The sequence below is a fragment of the Lissotriton vulgaris genome, chromosome 2_1, assembly GCF_964263255.1.
Source record: "Lissotriton vulgaris chromosome 2_1, aLisVul1.2, whole genome shotgun sequence".
In the NCBI taxonomy this organism is placed as follows: Eukaryota; Metazoa; Chordata; class Amphibia; order Caudata; family Salamandridae; genus Lissotriton; species Lissotriton vulgaris.
Genome location: NC_141687.1, coordinates 1,815,071,659 through 1,815,091,644, shown reverse-complemented (window position 1 = coordinate 1,815,091,644; position 19,986 = coordinate 1,815,071,659). Strand labels below are relative to the sequence as shown.

Sequence of the window (19,986 nt, the reverse complement as noted above, 5' to 3'; positions counted from 1 at the left end):
AATAAGGATCCCTAGAGCCAGAGCATGATTGAGAAAAACTCTCCAATATGGTGCGGCGTGGCTGAAGCGCCCCATAGCAACAGAGCTTATCTAGGAATACGAGTAGGGAGCGCACAGGGTCTTTCAGTGCCATCAAGACATCACCTGCGTATAGGCTAATAGTATGTGTGTCCCACACTAAGCAGATTCCCCTGATCACAGTGTCATCCATAACCCTTTGTGCCATGCGTTTCATATATAGTGTGAAGAGCAGTGGGGATGGGGCATCCCTGTCATTTGCCTCTAAATATCGGAAAGGGATCTGATTATATCCCATTGACTCTGACTACAGCCATGGGCACAATGTAGCTACTCTGAATCTGTCTGCATAATATTTTGCCAAAATGCTTGAGTGTAGTGAGTAAGAATGGCCACTGTACTCTGTCAAACACCTTTTCAGTGTTGATAGCCAAAAGCATTGCCTCCTATTGCGATTTCTTCGCCTTGTCTCCCAGGTGTAAGATCCTATTGGTGTTATTGGTGTTATCCCTGCATTGTTAATGGGGGATGAACCCTGCTTGGTCTAAATCTATCAGAAGTGGCATTAGCAGGTTCAGCCGAGCCACCAGTATGCTAGTGAAGAGTTTGCGTCAAAATTTATTAAGGAGATATGTCTATACGAGCTGCGGTAGCATTTATCTTTTTCTGTTTTTTCTGGTATTGTGCATGGAAGTTTCCCCTAGTCAACAAAAGTAATTAACCTCATAGATGCTAGTAAACATCCCTCCCCAGTGCTGCGCTGTCCATTGAAACTAGTGCTGAATGGACGTCCAATGGTCGTGCGCAGCACTGGGGAGGTAGTGCTGCCGTCGGCCAACGCACCGACGCAGCACTTAAGGGGTTAAAAAGTCTAGTGAGTATCAGGACTAACAGTTGCCAAAAGGTCTTACATTACTAGGGAGTGAAACCGTCAGGGCCAGGAGCCTTTTGTAGTTTCACACGGGCAATCGCAGAGATGACATCCTGGAGCCTGATGGGGTTCATCAAGCTGTTTGGTCCGTTGACCGGTCAAATTAGTCATCTTGGCCACTTGCAGATAGGTGAGGGAATTAGTGACTGGGACGTTTTGTGATATGTGCCGAGTTCTATAGAAGTCCCTGAATCAAGCGATTATGTGACCGCCCTTTGTGTCCTTGGTGCCATCCGGACACAAGAGAGTGGTTACCTTGTTGTGTTGCTGTTTTGCACGCTGTTTGTGTGCCAAAAGCCTACCACATATGTCTCCCGCCCATGTAAATTTTGTGCTGTAGTATAGTATATTCAGCTCTGTCCACATTTAGGGTTCACAGTTGGGCGCATGCGGCATCCAGCTGGTGCCATATACGAGGTGCCCTCAAGTGATTGTGTATAACTTCCAGATCCTGTGCTCAGTCCAACAATTCTGCTCACTTTTCTTTAGGTATCTTGTTGTCCGCCACAGAAATGACAATTAACTCCCCATTGTCACAGCCTTGAGAGCTTCCCAAATGGTAGCAACCATTACTCCCCTTGTGTCATTGTTTTACATGAAGTTTGCAATGGTGCGGTCAATGGCCTGGACCATGTCCTTTCTATGGAATAGCCTGTAGTGCAGTCACCACAGTCTCTCCACTTGTGGGTCGCTTTGATTTGTAGGGTGATGAAGAATGGGGTTTGGTTGGATTGCGAGATAGGTTCTATGGTTATGTGTGGGACTAACGCTTGTATGGAGAGAGTGCCTAGTAAGTAATCGATGCAGGTGCACATTTTTTAGTCTCTCATGTGCGGGTGAGCCCCTAGCCTTCCTTCCCTCAACCACCCCAGGCCACTTTGGGAGTTGGTCCCAGTTTGCCCATAGCGCTGTCCTAACCTATCTAGGTCATTATTCGTGACAAGATTGAGGCCTCCCCAAACATAATAGCAGGATCTGAGGTTTAAAGGGTCTCCAGGGCTGCCTGGCTTATGACCTGATACTGGCTCTTGTTTGGAGTGTATAAGGATGAGACAGTGATTGGTTGCCATTATATCACAATATGTTATGCATGTAGCCTCCCATTGATTTCTGCTAGTTTCCTCACACACTACTGCACAAGGTTTGTGAGTAAAGGATCAACAATTCCTGACACTTGGCAGGGCCAGGGAACAGGTATTGCTGTGGGAAATATCAGGGTTTTAGCCTGTTCCAGTCCTGAGCGAAAAGATGCATCTCCTAAAGAAGGCAAATGTCTCCTCTATTCTATTCTAGCAAGGACAGAACCACAGGCCTTTTGGCCGTGTTATTTAGACTTCTCACATTGAGGCTGATGACTTTAATCTAAATGATGAGGTGTATGGGCAAGAGTGCTTTCCTGGAGTGTCCCTTTCTCTTCCGGGGCCTCAACAGCCTCTCAGTGTGGGTGAGGCCAAACCATGGGGCTTGTGAGTAGTGAATTGCAGGTATTACAGTAGTGTGATAGCTGTGCTTAAGCTGTGTGAGTACGTCCCATCACCCAACCTCAAACAGTGACATAAACAAGAAATACAATATATATATATAATGTGCAGTGCACACTGTAGTCCATGTGGGCAACATTGCCCTAAACAGGGGTGGGTCCGATATCCACCCACCCCCTGCCCAGCTCCAGGACAGTAGGTCACAATGTGATTAGAGGCCCAAGTATCCAGTACCAGCAAGGGTCCCAGATTTAGCCCATCTCCAGGCGGGTGGCCTCTCCAGAGAGTTGATCCAGTACTGCCTGATGTTCCTGTGAAATAGTATCCAGATCGGGTCATGGGCCTTTCAAAGAATTCGTTGCTGTCTGACACTGAGTCGGATGTCTCTTCGTAGTCTTGCTGAGCCTTCGTTGGGAGCCTACAGGGGCATCTTCTTCTTGATCGAGTAGGCAATGGGTATCGGCCAAAGATTTAATTTGATGTAATGTGTCATTCAGGTAGAAGATTAATTGGAATGGGTGATCCAAGCTATAGGAGACTCCGCTTATTGTGGAGATGGTCTTTAATTGGCTTAAAGTCTCTGCGTCCTTGTAGCATGAGTGTGGAGAGGTCTTGGTATAGAGCAATCAAGTTGCCTCAGAACTGTACAGGCTGAGCATCACAAACCTTCCAAAGTTTGGTTTCTTTGAGCTGGAAATCATGCACGCATGTGAGAATGTCTGGCTGGGCAACACCCCTCGAACCAGGGCAGTCTACCGGTGTGCTCTGTCTAGCTGTCCTGGAGTCTCGTGTCTCAGGACCAGGCGCTTGCTGAAGGTGGGTTTGCACATAGGCCACTATGTCTGCCCCCTCCGCACCAATATGTTATTCATGTGCAAGCGATTCTCTAGGTCTTCGAGTGGGCCAGCATTGCTGCAGGTATCCAGCTTCTGTCCCCTCGTGGTCTTGTTGTCTTCCAGTGTCAAGACTGTGTCGCCAATCGCCTCCACATCTTGCTAGGTGTTACGTTTCAACTAGAGGAGATCTGCACAAGGAGAGTCGAATAAAAACTCCATCATTGCTCTGATTAGGGGAGATGTAGCCTCTTCACCGTCCTGCTCGATGGAACTCTGCTGGGAGGGTTGTCCATCATGCTGTCGCATGTCCATAGGTCAAGTGAGCATGCCCAAAATGGCATCTAGTAGGGGGAAGAAGGAACGGAATTTGAAGGACATGCCAGGGGTGTGGAATTCAATGAATTTTCCTCCCAGGGTGATATATACTTGAGAATGCCTGCCTATAACATATTCTAGTGTGTAGTTCAATCCTGGCTTTAGTTCATCAGCCGTACATACCAAGTCGGAACTTGAGGTCATCAGACATGTGTCTTCTAACAGTCCCCAGATTTAGACTAGCCACCAAAGGAGGAAGATCTCTTGCCGTCCTTGGTACCAAAGCCTGGAATAAACTCCCACAAAGCCTACGGCAAACCCCCACTGAAATCGAATTCAGGAAAGCCCTGAAAACCTGGGTTTTTATTCTACCAGACACGGTTAGTAAACAGTTAGTCTAGGCTCTAATAAACCTTCAGGTACTTTGAAATTGATGTGAGTAGTATTTCCGGCCCACCATTCTAGGCTACAGAATTACAGCGCCAAGATGCTCCTTGGAGCGATAGTATGCGCTCTATAAAAACTATCTTACAATTACAATTACAATTACAATTGTCCTTAAGTCAGGCAGTGGAATACCCGGATTGCAGGTCAGCATTCTAACCTGAACACACAATGACCGCCGCTCAGCCACTTCATTTTCTTTCCAAGCTCCTAGATGTCCAGCCCTGAGACTTGCAGCAAAGATGCAAGGGGAAGGAACAACGCGTAGCTAATAAAAGAGGCTAAGTGGATGTAGCTCCCATCTCGGCACAGGCCTTGGAACATTTCTGATAAAATAAAGGGCTATTATAATACGCACTTACCAAAGCTGGAAGACTTTTTTCTTAAATGGCTAAAGTGACAAGCCTTCAGGTTTCACAACTTGGGTTGCACACGCCAGCTTTATTCTGAAAACGAATACTCATACATTCTGTTACTTGAGTGTCTTGCAAAAACTGCTGTGCTCCATGAAATTATCCCAATTTTAGTTGCAAGGGATGCATTGGGTATGAGCCCTACCTACAGCTTTGTAGGTCTCATCTACACTGTTGTCAAAATAATTCTTTTGGACTATACAAAAAACTTACTGTGGTTTTGGGCAAGCCCAATATTTACCATTGGCTGGCTTTCTTCTCACTTTTATTTGCTTACTTCCTATTTGATGACTTTCCTTCCTCTTCTTGTGTTTGCCCCTCCCCTGGAGCATAGCTTCTTTACCATCCTTTTGATTGGATGGCTTGTATCCTGCCCCTGCTTAAATTAAAGGAATTTTGTGTTTTCTTTTCATTTCAGCACGCCATGCGAGAGCATGTGTTATTTTCTTCTCTCTCCTTAGTCTGCTTCTTCCTCTCAAATTCAAGCCCCCCCCATGCTTTCCATGTTGCTCCTGCCCTACCAGCCCGTTCACTGCATTCGCACTCCTGTCGGTCTTTTTTATTTTTTTTAATTGCCGAACCCCCAACATTCTCATTGTTCTCCAGCTTCCTGTTGCCTCCCTGTGTAACTGGTCCTCTCCTCCCCATGCACCACACACCCCCTTTCAGCTACTGTCTCTCCGTGGCATTCACGTTTTAACTGCTCCCCCATCTGTCCACCCATCTATTCCAATATGTTTCCCCACACCTCCCTTACTGTCCTCCAACCCCTACACATTTTTTCTTTACTTTTTACTCCTTACAAGGAGAACCTGGCAGCTGCAATCTGCTGCCGATCATTCCTTTTTTAGAAGGTGCTTTGCGCACATGTAACCTATTTATTTTTTACTACTGCAAGATTGGTGTCTTCAGTGTTTCTTTTTGTTGCTGATTCAGACCATTGGGAAAAAGCAATTATATTTTCTTTTTTGCTGATGCTGAACAGCATCAGTGAAGGCATTGTCAAAGGCAATAGGTCTGTGTTAGCAGCAACACAATCAATCAATCAGGGGTTTCTAAAGTGCACTACTCACTTGTTAGGGTCTCAATGCACCGGGTGGGGGGTTATGCAACTACGTTGGAGTCATTCTAAGATCCAAGTCTTGAGGTCTTTCCTGAATTGGTGCAGTGTTGAGCTTCACCGGAGTTAAAGGGGAAGAACGTTCCAGGTCTCGGCTGCGAGGTAGAAGAAGGACCTTCCACCTGCTCTGTTCCTGTAGAAGCGTGGGACGGTGGTTAGGGCGAGGTCGGCTGCGCTGAGGTTTCTCTTGAGGGTATGGAAGGAGAGGCTGTTGTTGGGGTATTGTGATCCGATGTTGTGGAGGGCCTTGTAGGCGTGCAGAGTAGCTTGAAAGTTATTCTTCTTTCGACTGGGAGCCAGTGGAGGTGGCAGAGGTGTTGGGTGATGTAGTTGTGCGGTGGGATATCGAGGAGTAGCCTGGCTGCGGCATTCTGGACGGTCTGGAGTTTGCAGAGGAGTTTTTTCTTGATTCCACCATAGAGGGTGTTGCGGTAGTCAAATCTGCTGGTGATGAGGGTGTGAGTGACCGTTTTCCTGGAGTCAGGGTGTAACCATTTGAATGTTTTGCGTAGTTTGCGGAGGGTTTTGAAGCATGCTGAGGAGACGTTGTTTTTCGGGCGATTCATAGTGAACAATGAGTCCAGTATGATGCCGAGTTTACATGCATGCTCTGTCGGGGTGGGTGGGTTTCCGAGGGCGGGGGGCCATTAACTGTCGTCCGACATGAAGGGGGTGGAGCCGAGAATGAGGTCCTCTGTTTTCTCTGAGTTGAGTTTCTGACAGCTGTTCTTCATCCAGTTTGCGACTGCTTTCATCCCTTCTTGGAAGTTGTGCCTGGTGACGTTGGGTTCTTTGGTAAGGGAGAGGATGAGTTGGGTGTCATCTGCTTAGGAGACGATTTTGAGCCCATGGTTTCTGACAGTCGTTGCGAGGGGGGGCCATGTAGATATTGAAAAGGGTGGGGCTGGGGGAGGATCCTTGGGGTACTCTGCATCTGGTCTCTGTCGGTTCTGAGAGGAAGGGTGTGAGTCTTATTCTCTGTGTTCTGCCCGTGAGGAATGAGCATATCCAGTCTAGTGCCTTCCCTTGGAGTCTGGTGGTTAGTGTGCGCTGAGAGACGGTGTTGAAGGCTGCTTATTGGTCCAGGAGGATGAGGGCTGCTGTCTGGCTCTGGTCAAGGAGGGCGCGAATGTCGCATGTGGCGGCGAGGAGGGCGGTCTTGGTGCGGTGGTTGCTGCGGAAACCGGATTGGGAGGTGTCTAGGATGTTGTTGACTTCGATGCAGTATGCTAGCTGGGTGTTGACGGCCCTTTCGATTACCTTGGCTGTGAAAGGAAGCAGCGAGATGGGCCTGAAGCTCTTGAGGTCCATAGGGGCTTTGGAGGGTTTCTTTAGGAGCGGGTTGACTTTGGCGCGCTTCCAGTTGTCGGGGACTGTGGCGGTCACGAGGGAGCAGTTGATCGTTTGAGGTAGCTCGGGTGCGATGGATGTGGCTGCCCTGTGGAAGATGTGTGGCGGGCAGGGATCTGAAGGTGCACCAGAATGGATGCTCTTCATGGTCTTTTCAGAGTGTCTTCCGTTGTGAGTGGGACCCAAGTGAGTAGGGTCTGTTGGATGGTGTCACTGGGGGTGGGGTTGGAGGCAGTGCAGAGGTCTTGGTCATCGAAGTATCATAGAGAGTCTTGATCTTGAGGTGAAAGAAGGAGCTCAGTCTGTTGCAGAGGTCTTAGGAGGGAGGGACGTCTGTTGTCTCAAAGTCAAAGTCAAAATTTACTTTATTTGGTTAAAAAGTTTAAAACCATCAAAGTACAATAATATTACATTTCACAATCATATTAACATATCACATCCAACACATCGGAGTACAAGATGAAGAGCACTTATCATTTGGCGAACACGTAAAACGAAATTAAAAAGTTTGTCACCCACAATAATTTAATTATTGGCTAAAAACTCCAAAATTCATCTTAAACTAATCACAGCATAAAATTACTTAAAAATAGCTGGGGCCAACATTCCAAATGTGGGCGAGGCGTGCCGTTTAGGATGGCGATAGTTTCTTTCTACATCTCATCGCCACGATAATTTAACTCGAGACCCCAAAGCATACCACAGTGGTGCCAAGCATTTGTAAATAGGCCAGGGCTGGTCTGACCTGCTTCAAATTGTAGCCTCTTAGCAGTGCCAAGATGAATTTCTTACGTGGTAGTACATAAAACTTACAAAAAAAATCATGTGGAGCACATTTTGCTCAGAGTTATTGTCGCATGGGCACGGCCCCAGAGTCCCACTATTCGCAAACCCTCTGGGGAAGGATAGCAGCCACGGTAACATATTATACTTAAACCTTAATAAGACAAACAGGTGGAATGGCTTGCTTATATAGGTTAAGTACGGCTGCATCCCTCTCCCTGTGCTTAGCATGACAACATTTCTTACCGAGGGTTTAACCAATTCATGTTCTTCCTTTTGTAACATCACCCTGTTTAGGAATTGGGATTTAACCGCCCTAATGGCGGGGGTTGACTTTGGCGCGCTTCCAGTTGTCGGGGACTGTGGTGGTCACGAGGGAGCAGTTAATGGTTTGAGGTAGCTCGGGTGCGATGGATGTGGCTGCCCTGTGGAAGATGTGTGGCGGGCAGGGATCTGAAGGTGCTCCGGAATGGATGCTCTTCATGGTCTTTTCAGAGTGTCTTCCGTCGTGAGTGGGACCCAAGTGAGTAGGGTCTGTTGGATGGTGTCACTGGGGGTGGGGTTGGAGGCAGTGCAGAGGTCTTGGTCGTCGAAGTATCGTAGAGTGTCTTGATCTTGAGGTGAAAGAAGGAGCTCAGTCTTTTGCAGAGGTCTTAGGAGGGAGGGACGTCTGTTGTCTCGCTGTTGGGTTGGGAAATTCCTGTAAGATAGAGAAGAGTTCCTTGGAGTTGGCGTTGGAGAGGATTCTCTCTTGGAGGAAATGATTCTTTGTGGATTTGATGAGTTGGTGGGGGCTGTTATGCAGGTGGTGCGTGTTTCCGGAGTTTTGCTGTTTCTCCACGTCTTTTCTAGGCATCAGCAGGAGCACTTGGATTCTTGGAAAGTCGTGGTGAATCAGTTTGCTTTCTTGTTGTGTCATCCTGTAGTCTTCTGGAGGGGGGCAATGGTGTTGGCACAGTTGGTAATAAATTGGTGGAGGTTGCTTGCCGCTGTGTTGGCGTTTGTCATAGTTGGGGATGGAGGGCTGGTGAGAGCAGAGGTGAGGTGTTCTTCGGAGAGCTATCGGTTTGCCAGTGCTTATTTCAGAGTACCAGCAAGTCATGACCAGTTAATGCACCTCAGTATAGAGTACTCTTTCATCGTGATTACATTTAAATCTCTCTCTCACTGCTCACGTCTTCCATAGTGTAGCTCCCAATTATGTTAAGGATAACCCTGAATATATATTCTCCTTCTAGAAACTTTGGAAAGCTAAGATTTATATCTAATCTCCTGTTGAAAAGTTCTCCTTTTCAACAATCCAAACTGGGTGAACGTTCTTTTGGGTTTCAAGCTATACTTCTGTTGAGCTGTTTTGCATTCAGCACTGCATCACTTCCAACCATCTGCGGTTATATAGGCTCTTGAAGATCAGGCTTTATGGTCAGCAGTTTGTCTCTTGAATTTGATTGCACGATTGCTACGATAACTTCCAGGTATAAACCAGTGCTTTATGAGCAGAACTAACCTAACATACCAGTTCTGTGAAGTAGTGGTATTTATTTTGAAAGTTATATGAACCCTCAGATTAGGTATGTAAAGGCAGTGCTCCCACTATATAAAGGTACGTCAAGTGTTGCAGTGTAATATCGGAGTATGTAATTATAGTCAGTGATTTGTTGTGTTGTACTCTCAGTAAAGGTAAGCATGGTTATTTCTAAGGGATAATCTCAGGGTAGGTTGGTGTTCTTAGTAAAGCAGTGCAATCCGAGTGTAGGTAAGTATCAAAGACGCAATGTACTTTTTGTGCTGATACATATGGTCACATATGATGCTGTGCTTTATTAGTCTTAAATGAGACAGGAAACCATCCAACAGTTTTTATCTTTATAATTATTTGTATGATTGAAGTTATGCATATGCTATAATGCTACAAAAAACTTTTTTATCCTTTGTGTAAAATTATGTACCAATTTTATCAAATATCTTGTCATTGTAATAAGTATTAAATTTGTATCTTGATGTGTACAAACAATAGTGGAATATCATTTCTTTATGTGGTCTAAGCCACCCTTTATGTGTTAGCTGGTTCCAAAAATGTGTCTGGGTATTTTACTCACACATAGGTATAGTCAGAGGTGCATTGTAAACTCACTGAAGGTAAGTATGATCAGTTAGGTGGCGTAATATGCGTGTTACTTATACAGCACACTCTCAGAGTAGGTTAAGCATGGGCAAAATGTGGGAATTCGTGTTCCGCGAATTCGCAGATTTCCCCGCGAAATCGCAAAAAAAATCAGCGAATTCGCGAATTTTCCAGCGAAATCGCGAATTGTTTTTACGATTTGCCCTGGAATACTTTCTACTGGCTTATCCAGTAAGTGCTCCCTCATTGGGTAAATGTATAGTGATTTTAGTACGCTGCAGCTGTGTAAAGGGCCAGAAGATGTGTCTCCAGTGACCATTGTGCCTGTAACACAGGCACAGGCACACATGGTCACAGTGGAGACACATCTTCTGGCCCTTTACGCAGCTACAGTGTAGTAAAAGCACTATGGGGCAGAATTACAAGCCGCTTGTGCCTCTTTTGCGCCGCAGTTACGTCACTTTTGTGACGCAGCGGCAGCACAAAAGATGTGCCATGGTGCTGGGTATTAACACCGCGACGCATCTGAGAGATGCGTCACGTTGTAAAGTCCTGCGCCATCAGGAGGCGTTCCGGCGCAGGGGAGGGCGTTCCTGCGCAGGAACACCTCCTAAAAGTGGCTGAGTGAATTCTACAAGATTTCACTCAGTCACTTTTAGGCCAATGCTGTGTCAAAACCCTGCGCCTTATTGAAGCAGGTGCAAGGCTTGACGCAGCATTGGGGAGATAGTGCCCTCCAGAGCTTTGCTGGAGCTGTCTTGTGCTTGCAACGCAGCTCCAGCAATGCGCTGCTTTTACGGCACAGATGCGTGACGCATCTGTGCCGTTTTTGCCACATGGTGCGCTGCATTGTAAATGCGGCGGACCATGGGTGGCGGAGATGCGGCGCACAATAACTGGCGCATCCCTGGGGATGCGCCAGTTATTGTAAATCTGCCCCTATGCAGTGCTTCCTGTTGAGGTTTAATTTTCGTGACAGGCGCCTCATTGCCTACTTGTAACTATTCTCTGACCCTGCTTCAAGGGTCAGAGCAGGGTCAGAGAACAGTTGCAAGTAGGCAAAGTGGCACCAGGAAGCACTTACATGCTTACAGCAGCAGGTGCCCAAGTTGAAGTTAATTTCTTTGTAACCCTTTTGTAAAAGGTTACAAAAAATTAGCTTCAACTTTTGCACCTGCTGCTGTAACCCTGTAAGTGCTTGGCTGAAAATTTGTCCCGATGTTTCGCGGATTTTACGGCGATTTCGCGAGATTCGCGGATTGCGAAATAGCAGAAAATCCGCAAATTCCGCGAGCGGAACGAATTTTCAGCCCATGCTTAGAGTAGGTAGGTATAATCTGGGATGCAAAGTACTCTTACTAAAAGTTGGTTTGGCTACTGATTCACTGTACTTTCGGCGTATGGAGGAATCATCTTGGTGAAAGTAGGCCTTTCTAGTAATAAAATGTTCTCTTGATGTACAGGGAGATTCAAGGTTGCAATGTGAATGTTCAATGATGTAATGTGATTGTGGTCATCAGGTACTAACTGCATGTCTTCTCCCATGTCGCAGACGGACAGACAGTATGAGATGAGGCAGTCCCACAGAGCATCTAAGCCGTCCAAGCCTTCCAAGGACTCCTTCCTAGTAGAACAAGTCTTCAGCCCTCACCCCTATCCTACGTCCCTCAAATCACATATGAAGAGTAACCCGCTCTACACGGACATGCGCCTCACTGAGATGTCGGAGGTGAAGAGACCCCAACCCTCCTGGACTATCGAGGAATACACGAGGCACTCTGGAGAGAAGTGCAAGCTGGCCGCGCTGGACCTGCATGTGAGTTACCATCTTAGTCTGAGCTGTCTGCTTTTTTTCTGATACAGCTGCTCTGCCGAATTGCACTAATTTAGGGGAAGAAAATATTTTATGGAAGCACTATGCCAGTCTGCCCTGACCCAGCAATAGATAATGTGTGATGTCATTAGCAAGGAAACTGAGCCCTATATTGGTTTTAGATATTGTGGGATTGTCCGCCATGCCAGCCCTGCCCTTATAAATCCCTATGAGACGTGAGCACTCAGACATAACAATATTTGCTGAATCAAGATGTACTATTCTGACCAATGTGGGCACCAAGTCAACTGCCTTTTAAAACAGGGTAATACTATGTGGCGTAAAGACGAAATTTGTCTGCCGGAGAATTAGAGTAAAAGATCACCCTGTCATCTTGCCCCTTGAGTCAGAATAGGATGTTGAATGATAAGATCACCCTCCCAGGATGACCTTTTTAGTCTAGGAGTACCCAAAGGTCACTAAATCAGGGTTAGACATTCTGTGATGCAAGGACTATCCCATTTTGAACATGAATCAGTTTCACGTGTCCTGTATAACACGGGCACCTTGCCAGGCTACCTTCTGAAGAAGGGAGGTGCTTGATGTCTGACGTGATTAGTTTTGCTGCGGCTTGTATACCAGAATATGAGTAACCAATACATAAATATTGTTAATTAAATATTGGTGACACAAACATGGCTCCATCAGGGGTAGATTTTCTATTATTTACTCCAATAGGGTGATATTTATAATGACATTTACGACACAATATTTTTGACATAAGATATTTAGAGCATCATGGTCTATTCCTATACTCCGCCCATATGTTTGCCTGATACATTTTTTCTGAATGATTCAACATTTGATTTTAGTCAGCTTATTTGCAAGGGTCAAAGGAGTCGAACCTTTCTAATGCTGTCGTTCTTTAAGTCCCTGCATCTCTTTTGCCCCTGTTGTGGCTGAAAATAAGACAGTGTCTTGTCTCATGCTTTGGTTCCTAAAGTCAAACGTGGCTCTGGGCTCTGTCTCATATGTTCATGTCTTGCCTATAGCTCTACCAAATGTTGATGTGATGCCTGTGACTATATGTGTGCTCTATCCCCGTCACACTTCACCACCAACATATTTCTACAGGTCACTGTCGCTTCTGAGTCAGAAAAGAAATGAAAGCATGGAGCACCCTTCCCTAAGGCTCTGCCCCGGTTGGTGAAATAGAAGCAGATGTGAGGGGGGAGGAAGGGGGGGGGTTCAAACCCATGCAAGACGTGATCTGACAGAATATGCTTACTTCCATCCTAGAGAAGATAAAAAAACATTTAGTGATCTGTAATGATATTCTTGAGAAAAAAGAAGCATGGTGTGAGTGGGTAAATGAATAAAACACAGGAACCTGCGAAGAGTAACACAACAGTGCATATACCCTGACTGTAGCTCCTCACTCATACTCGATGCTCAACCTACTCACTCTTCCACTCTTTCAATTTCAGGGTCAAGAATCGTTAAACCCCAACAACTTGGAATACTGGATGGAAGACATCTACACCCCCGGCTATGACTCACTGCTGAAGCGCAAAGAGGCAGAGTTCCGACGGGCCAAGGTGTGCAAAATTGCGGCCCTCATTGCCGCCGCTGCTTGCACCGTCATTCTGGTCATCGTGGTTCCAATTTGCACAATGAAGTCGTGAGTTCACCAGCAGGCAGGCGGCCAGCGCCCTTCCTAGCACCCTCGCCTGGCTGCCACGGTCTGACCACTCAACCTTGAGAAGAATCTAGAAAGAAGCGCCAAGGGGCAGGGGCGTGATTTCTTGGCTGTCGGCACCTGCGGTCATTCTGCAAGCGCCGGCCGATGTGGTGAGCCGGCGTGACCAGCGGTCGTTATGTAGTATTCTTCATATGCAATATTTTCATTTATGCCAGCGACGAGGGACTGAGTGGCGCGAGGACCAGAGAGAGGGAAGAGGGGCGGCCATGTTGGAAAGGGCATCGCGGCGTTGTGCCAGGAGCAGGTGGCAGGGCCAGGCTGTGAGGACAGGCGCCAGCCCATCTGAATAGGGCAATAACCTCCCTCGGTGCTGCCGGGGAAGAGCCTGGGGAACTTGGCAGCTGCTCATAAAACCACAGAGCCTTTTGGAAGCAGCGGCTGCACCTGCTTGCGTTCAGGGAAGCATGGACAGGAGATCTGCTCTCTGTTAGTGCAGCTCTTTGGAGACTTGTTCATTATGAAAGAGCTATGAGGAGAAGAGGGCTGTGTGTGTCGAGCCAAAAACATGTCACGTATAATTGCGACGTCGGCGCTTCCCCTCGGAGTGCTCGAGAACCTGCAACTCCTTGGCCTGGTCTGCTGAGAGAGACTCGCAGCAGCTGCCTGCCAAGGAGCACATGAAACGTAGGGCGTTGAGTGGGGAATCGGGGAGAGGTAGACTAGGAGAATGTTAGGATGCGTGAATTAACCGATACATGAGCTGCATTTTGCAATAAGGCGAGAAAGATTCCAAACTTTATATGGAATATGTCAATTTATGGGTGATGACGTTCTTCCATATATTGCCAACAGTGTCGTGCTTCGTCATTTTTCCGGTTCCCTTCATGTCTTTCTTCCTGTTACTCTTTGAGTTATGCTATGCGCCACCTTTGTATACTCTTTGCACTGCCCTTACTGTAGTGTTACCCTTCATGTTATTATGTGTTGTCCTACATTTACATTTTACGTTGTCCTTCATTTACTTCAGTGTTGCAATTTGTATACTCTTTGTTGCCCTTCATGTTACTCTGTGTTTCACATCATATTACTATGTGTTGCCATTTGTTTACTCTTTGGTTCGCCCTTTGTTTAGGCTTTGTGTTTCTCTTTGCTTTGAATTTTTCTACTCTTTGTTTTGCCCTTCATTTACTCTCTGTGATGCCTTTCGTGGCACTTTTGTGTTGCTCTTCATTTACTCTTTGTGTTGCTCCTCTTGTTACTCCGTGTGTTGCCATTTGTCTGGTCTTTGTGTTGATCTTCGTTTGGTCTCTGTGTTGCCTTTCATTTACTCTTTGTGTTACCTTTGGTGTTATTATTTCTTTTCCCTTCATGGCATCCCAGGGGATAGATGCAGAAGATTAGACTGAAGGGCCTGAGTAAATGACAGTGTGTGAGGAACAGTCGTGTATATTTGGCTGCGGATAACATTTGCTCCGTGCCATCGGAGTTTACTATTCACCAGATATGCACAAGTTGTTCACACAGGTCAGCTGAAAAGTTCAGGCTGATGTTTAGCTCTGTGGTACTGAGAGCATACAAAGTCTCAGAGATATGTGCGACGGTAGACGTGTGCAATAGACTATATGGGGAGTGAAAGAATGTGTGCCAGTACCAGTACACAATATGTCTACACCTAACAGGCGTACTATAACGCTCTGAATCCTTGTGTGTTTGGAGATATTTTTACAAAGGTGCCTATTTATGGTTCTAAAATCTATTTTGAATTGAGTGAGAAGAAAGTGCCATTGCAAGAGAAAGGTAAAAGACATGTACAGCAATTAAGAAAAAGAATGGCAAGTTTACATCTTAAGCCCATCTGTTCAACAATGTATATCAAGCCACAGCCAGGCCTTTAGAGGCTATCATTACACAATCAAAAGTTATAATGGACCCAAATGACAGTGGGAGCAAAATAAACATGACTTTTACCAGTTCTCGTCCTTCTATCAGACTGTAGCTAAAACACCTACTGCCATGACTAACCAAAATGATCAAGATTCAATCAAATGAGCTGCCACCATAATAGCTGGATTAAAAGACTGCAAGAGTATATAAATGATTGACAGGCTACCAAAAATACAGAAATCAACAGGAAGACCTGTGATGGTCTTTCGCAATATCAACAAAACTGTCGCTCATTTGGCTCCATGTAATGCCCAATCAACAAATGCCTTTCCTTTTTTTAGGACTAATGTGTAAAATTGTGAAATTCATAGGCACTACACAGTATTCTGTAATTTAGGGGCTTTTCGGCCAGCCACTCTCTGCCACTGGTGTCTTTACCACCAGATCCTTCAGCCATTGGCTTGAGATATTTTTAAACAATCAATCTCGGATCAGCCCACAGGAGTATTTAAGCATTGTATGTTTGGGTGCATCCTTATTCTTCCACTCAAACTCAATATGTACTATTTACATCTGGAATCAGATGTCAAACAGACCAGTAGTTCTGGCGAATGAGAGCTGACAAAGACATCTGAGAAATTGGTGCTATAGAAAAAAGATTGCTTTATGTTCTGTAGCATCCATTCTTTTGGCTTTACAAATGCTTGTTGGTGCTGGTCATTGGTCATCTGCACCATTATTCAAGAAGGATTAATCAGAAAGATTTCATCTTAAAATCTCTGTTCTCCTGCCCAGTACTTGGTAATTGTGCTGCACTGAAAACGAATCCCTCATAGTGTAGACAGGATCTGGAAAACTCTTTCAAATGCCATTTACGAAGTTGAAGATCTTCTCAAACAGTGAAAAAGACTCAAATTTAGTATTTTCCTTCACAATCATTTGCTTCCAATAGTTGATGGCCACTGGTCTTGACCTTGATATTACCCACCTAACTGTATACCTTATTACACAATAGAACGAGCAATGATATGGCTCACTTGATAGATAAACATGCATCAGTGGGCTAAAATCATAGGGGCTTCCGTATATGTGGATTAATCTGAGAAAGTGGTTACATCTCTGCCCAGGATGACTTTACACCACATGCTGTACTGCAGTGAATGATGTCCACTGCTCTAAGAAAAACTGAAGGAATAGCAAAAGGGAATCATGATCATATTAACGTGCAAAGCACAGCAAACCCCGGAGAGTATCCATACGTGGCCTAGCAGGCATGGAGAAAAAAATCAGAAAGAAAGTCTAAATCGCTTTTCTGAAGGCTAAAAAACGACCTCATTCTGCTTATGAATTCTGGAAAAGAGTTCCATAACTTAGTGGTTAGGAAGAAGAAAAGTTTCTGGCATTGGCTTTGGCCAAACAAGCCAGATCTTACTCCCTGAGTTCAACAATCTATTTGCGGCATACATTTTGAATCTATGTCTTTGATTGGTAGGAGTACTGCTGTGATTGGCCTTATGGGGTAACCAATTGGCCTTAACTTGTGTACATGCATGAACTTGCAACCACCAAAGTCTCCTCAGTATGCGTAAATATTCTCCCTCTGTTAAATAATAACCAAAGTTCAGACAGCTGTAATCTGGATAAATTGTACCTTGCGAATTTCAATTTTTATTAGTATCTTACAACAGAGAGTTACAGTAGCTGTTTGTTGCTTCCACAATTTCCTTAGAAATTGGATTAATGTGCGTTTTTAGCTGAAATAGATCATTATAACTAACTTATGACATTAATGAAACTAGAAAATTATAGTATCAGTGTGTCTCTCACTTGCTATTTAGAATCTTCAATTACTCCCAAGATCTTTACGTCTACAGACAGTGGAAGATGCCACTCATATAGTCAGGCTTATGACATTTGTTTACTTATATATGGATTACGAAGCAATAATAAGAATCTCAATTTTACCTTGAGCCAGTTAGCCTACTTGTATGGAAGAGAACACTTGATTAATGCACCACATACCTCTATCTGGAACAGCATCTTAGTATCATCAATAGAATTGAAAATAAAACTCACTCCCATGGATACCAGCAGTCGATGAAACAGAAATAAAGCATACCACCATGATTATAACCGCAGATAACTAAAGACAATGGCGATAACATCACCCCAACAATTACTTAGATTGTATCTAAATATTAAAAAGGTGGAGCCACTATTCTACAAGAGTTTGAAACACTACTCTTGAGCAGGAGAAGGGGGTGATCCACAATGTCAGAGGCAACCAACAAGTCCTGTAACATCAACAAAGAGTGTTTCTCTTTTATTGATAACATCATAGATTGAAAATTCTACATAAAGAAGTGCCATGTCCACAACTCTGATGAGGTCTAAAGTCAACTACAATTCACTCAAAAATGTCAATCCTCCTGAAGGGCTTGAAATTTAGCACTGGTAGTCTTTTTACATATCTTCAATATTAATAAAATGTTAGCTACCAACTAACAGTTCTTGCTTTTTAAAGGATCTGTATCTTTCTTTCAAAAAAATTGGTGATGCTCATATGTGGTGAAGGGAACAAAATGGTATTGTATCAAGCAATGGAACACAGAGGACAGCAAATGCAGAAGAGAAAGAAGGCAGTGTGCATGTCTGTGTGGACGGAGCAGGTGTGGATATCAAGAGAAAGAGGTCATGCAAGAATGTGGGCAGAAAGAATGAATGGGTTTTTGAAAATTAATGTGTGAAAGTGATAGGGAGTGGACATTGAATCCATGGTAGAAAGAGACATAGACAGGTGGAGAAAGTGAGATATGCAATTTGAAGCAAACAGATTCTGACGAGTATAGAAATGAAGAAGGAGGGAGTACAGCGAAAAAATCAAAGATGAAAAAAGAGAAGGAAAGAGTGACCCCCACTAAGCGCAAGTAGAGACCAACAACATTTATTATCAGAATTTTGTGCCTTGTAGAACGTAGTTACAAAGCAATCTAAATGTTTATTCAATACGTAGATTTATGAAATATGTTTTGCATAATATATAACTGATGATTGTTCTAGATATGTATGTGTTTATTTATGTTAGTTTCCATTCCCTATGTTTTTCCGAACTCTTGAAGAATGGTGGGGAGAAGGAGGCAATGGGACCTGGAAATGTAATTGCTTCACCTGCGGGGATTGATGCCCGAACTTGAGCATGTCTCAATGTAACCTAGGCTTTGGGAGTGTACGGACTGACATCCTATCAGACTGTTATTTCCATTCTGAAGATTTTGTCAGGCTCCTTGTCTTTGCATTCAGAGGGTCTCTAGCGTTACGCTGTAGCCATTGAGTGCCACCAAAAGCATCTGGGCCAACGCCTGGCTTTGTCATGCAGAGGGATTTCATAAGCACCAGAAATGTGCAGCTGTTATGTTTTTTCCTACAGATAAAAGGCTTGCAGTCCAGTTTCCTCAAGATGTGTTCAAGGTTCATCTGTTCCTTATATTGCCAGGTATAAATGTGATTTTATTTTGGCGTCATCGTATCATACAGGCAATTGTCTTTGTCCCGGCAGACTATACATCCAGCCCAGAGTCTTTACCCTAAGGTGGGCTCAGAGGCCTTCATGCCTGGAAAGGATATGGCTTCGTGTAAACAAGACCCCAAAACCACTTCCTGATATTGAATGTTTTTCGAAAAGCCCTTAAAAATTTAGGGGTCGAAGAGAGATATTGTCTCTTTGTTCACAGGAATAGAGGGCTTCTTTCTAGAGTGGGAACGTGCAGTAGGGAATGTTCTTAGCTAATGTTATGTAATTCCATGTAGAAATGTGCATGCCTGGAACTATTTACTTATGTACAAGTGCTACGGATGTGTTGATCGCCTGGGAGCCAAAAGGCGTTCTGAGTCCGATACTCATGGACTGTTTGCGAATGTCGTCTAATGCCAAGCTCACATTAACGTTTACATTGGTATTGACACTATGGCATACTTGGAGCCGAGCAATTCTCTAGCTGATCGCCTTTGACCAGGCTCGTGGCTTCACGAGGACCATCTGTATGCTGGCAGCCATGTTGTTGCCACAGGAATGTTTTGGCTGGGTCTGTGAAGACACAGCAGACGCTTCAGAATTCTTAAGTTTTATACACAAAAGATAGCGATAAAGTGACCATTTATTCCTAGCTGTGTTTAGAAGAATGTGCCCGAGGGGGCCTTATTACTCAATAAACATATTTACCTCTTCTCCTTCTTGTCTTTCTGAATGTGGAGCAATGTTCGAGACCAGCAGAGAGATCACAGAGTCTCTCTTCTCAATGACGAGTCCTTTCTGGAACAGCATGCAGATGCACCGTCAGTCACACTTTAACACATGCCATCTCAATCACAGTAAAAGCAATTGCATTCACTATGCCACTCTTGATCAGAGAAGACAGAATGCCTCTCAGCTCTAAAATTCATCATCTCGTTCATGGCTGGAATAGACATATCTCACCTGCACTCGGCAGCCACCATCTCACTCGGTGTCAGACGAGAAGGACCTCTACAGTGCCCACGTGAATCATATCACTTACTCAGACACTGTCACTCACTATCTGCCACTCCCGGCCAGAGCAAACAGCAAACCCCACCCGAGCGCTCACCTTTGCAGCAGAGGGATCAATCAATCAATCAAAGACATTTATAGAGCGCACTACCTACCCGTAGGGTCTCAAGGCGCTGGGGGGAGGGGGGTGCCGTTACTGCTCGAACAGCCAGGTCTTCAGCTTCTTCCTGAAGGAGAGGTGGTCTT

At 45.0% G+C, this 19,986-nt stretch overlaps 1 protein-coding gene across 1 annotated transcript in view; it reads left to right on the top strand.

The window, feature by feature from the left end:
* The window catches only part of MINAR1 (membrane integral NOTCH2 associated receptor 1), a 283,103-nt gene extending 263,664 nt beyond the window's left edge, over positions 1-19,439 (top strand). The window contains exons 3-4 of the mRNA XM_086957895.1: positions 11,369-11,632; positions 13,117-19,439. Of these exons, the coding sequence (XP_086814021.1) occupies positions 11,369-11,632; positions 13,117-13,314 (462 nt within the window). The 3' untranslated portion in view covers positions 13,315-19,439. The remainder of the gene's footprint in view (positions 1-11,368; positions 11,633-13,116) is intronic.
* The last annotated feature ends 547 nt before the right edge of the window (positions 19,440-19,986 follow it).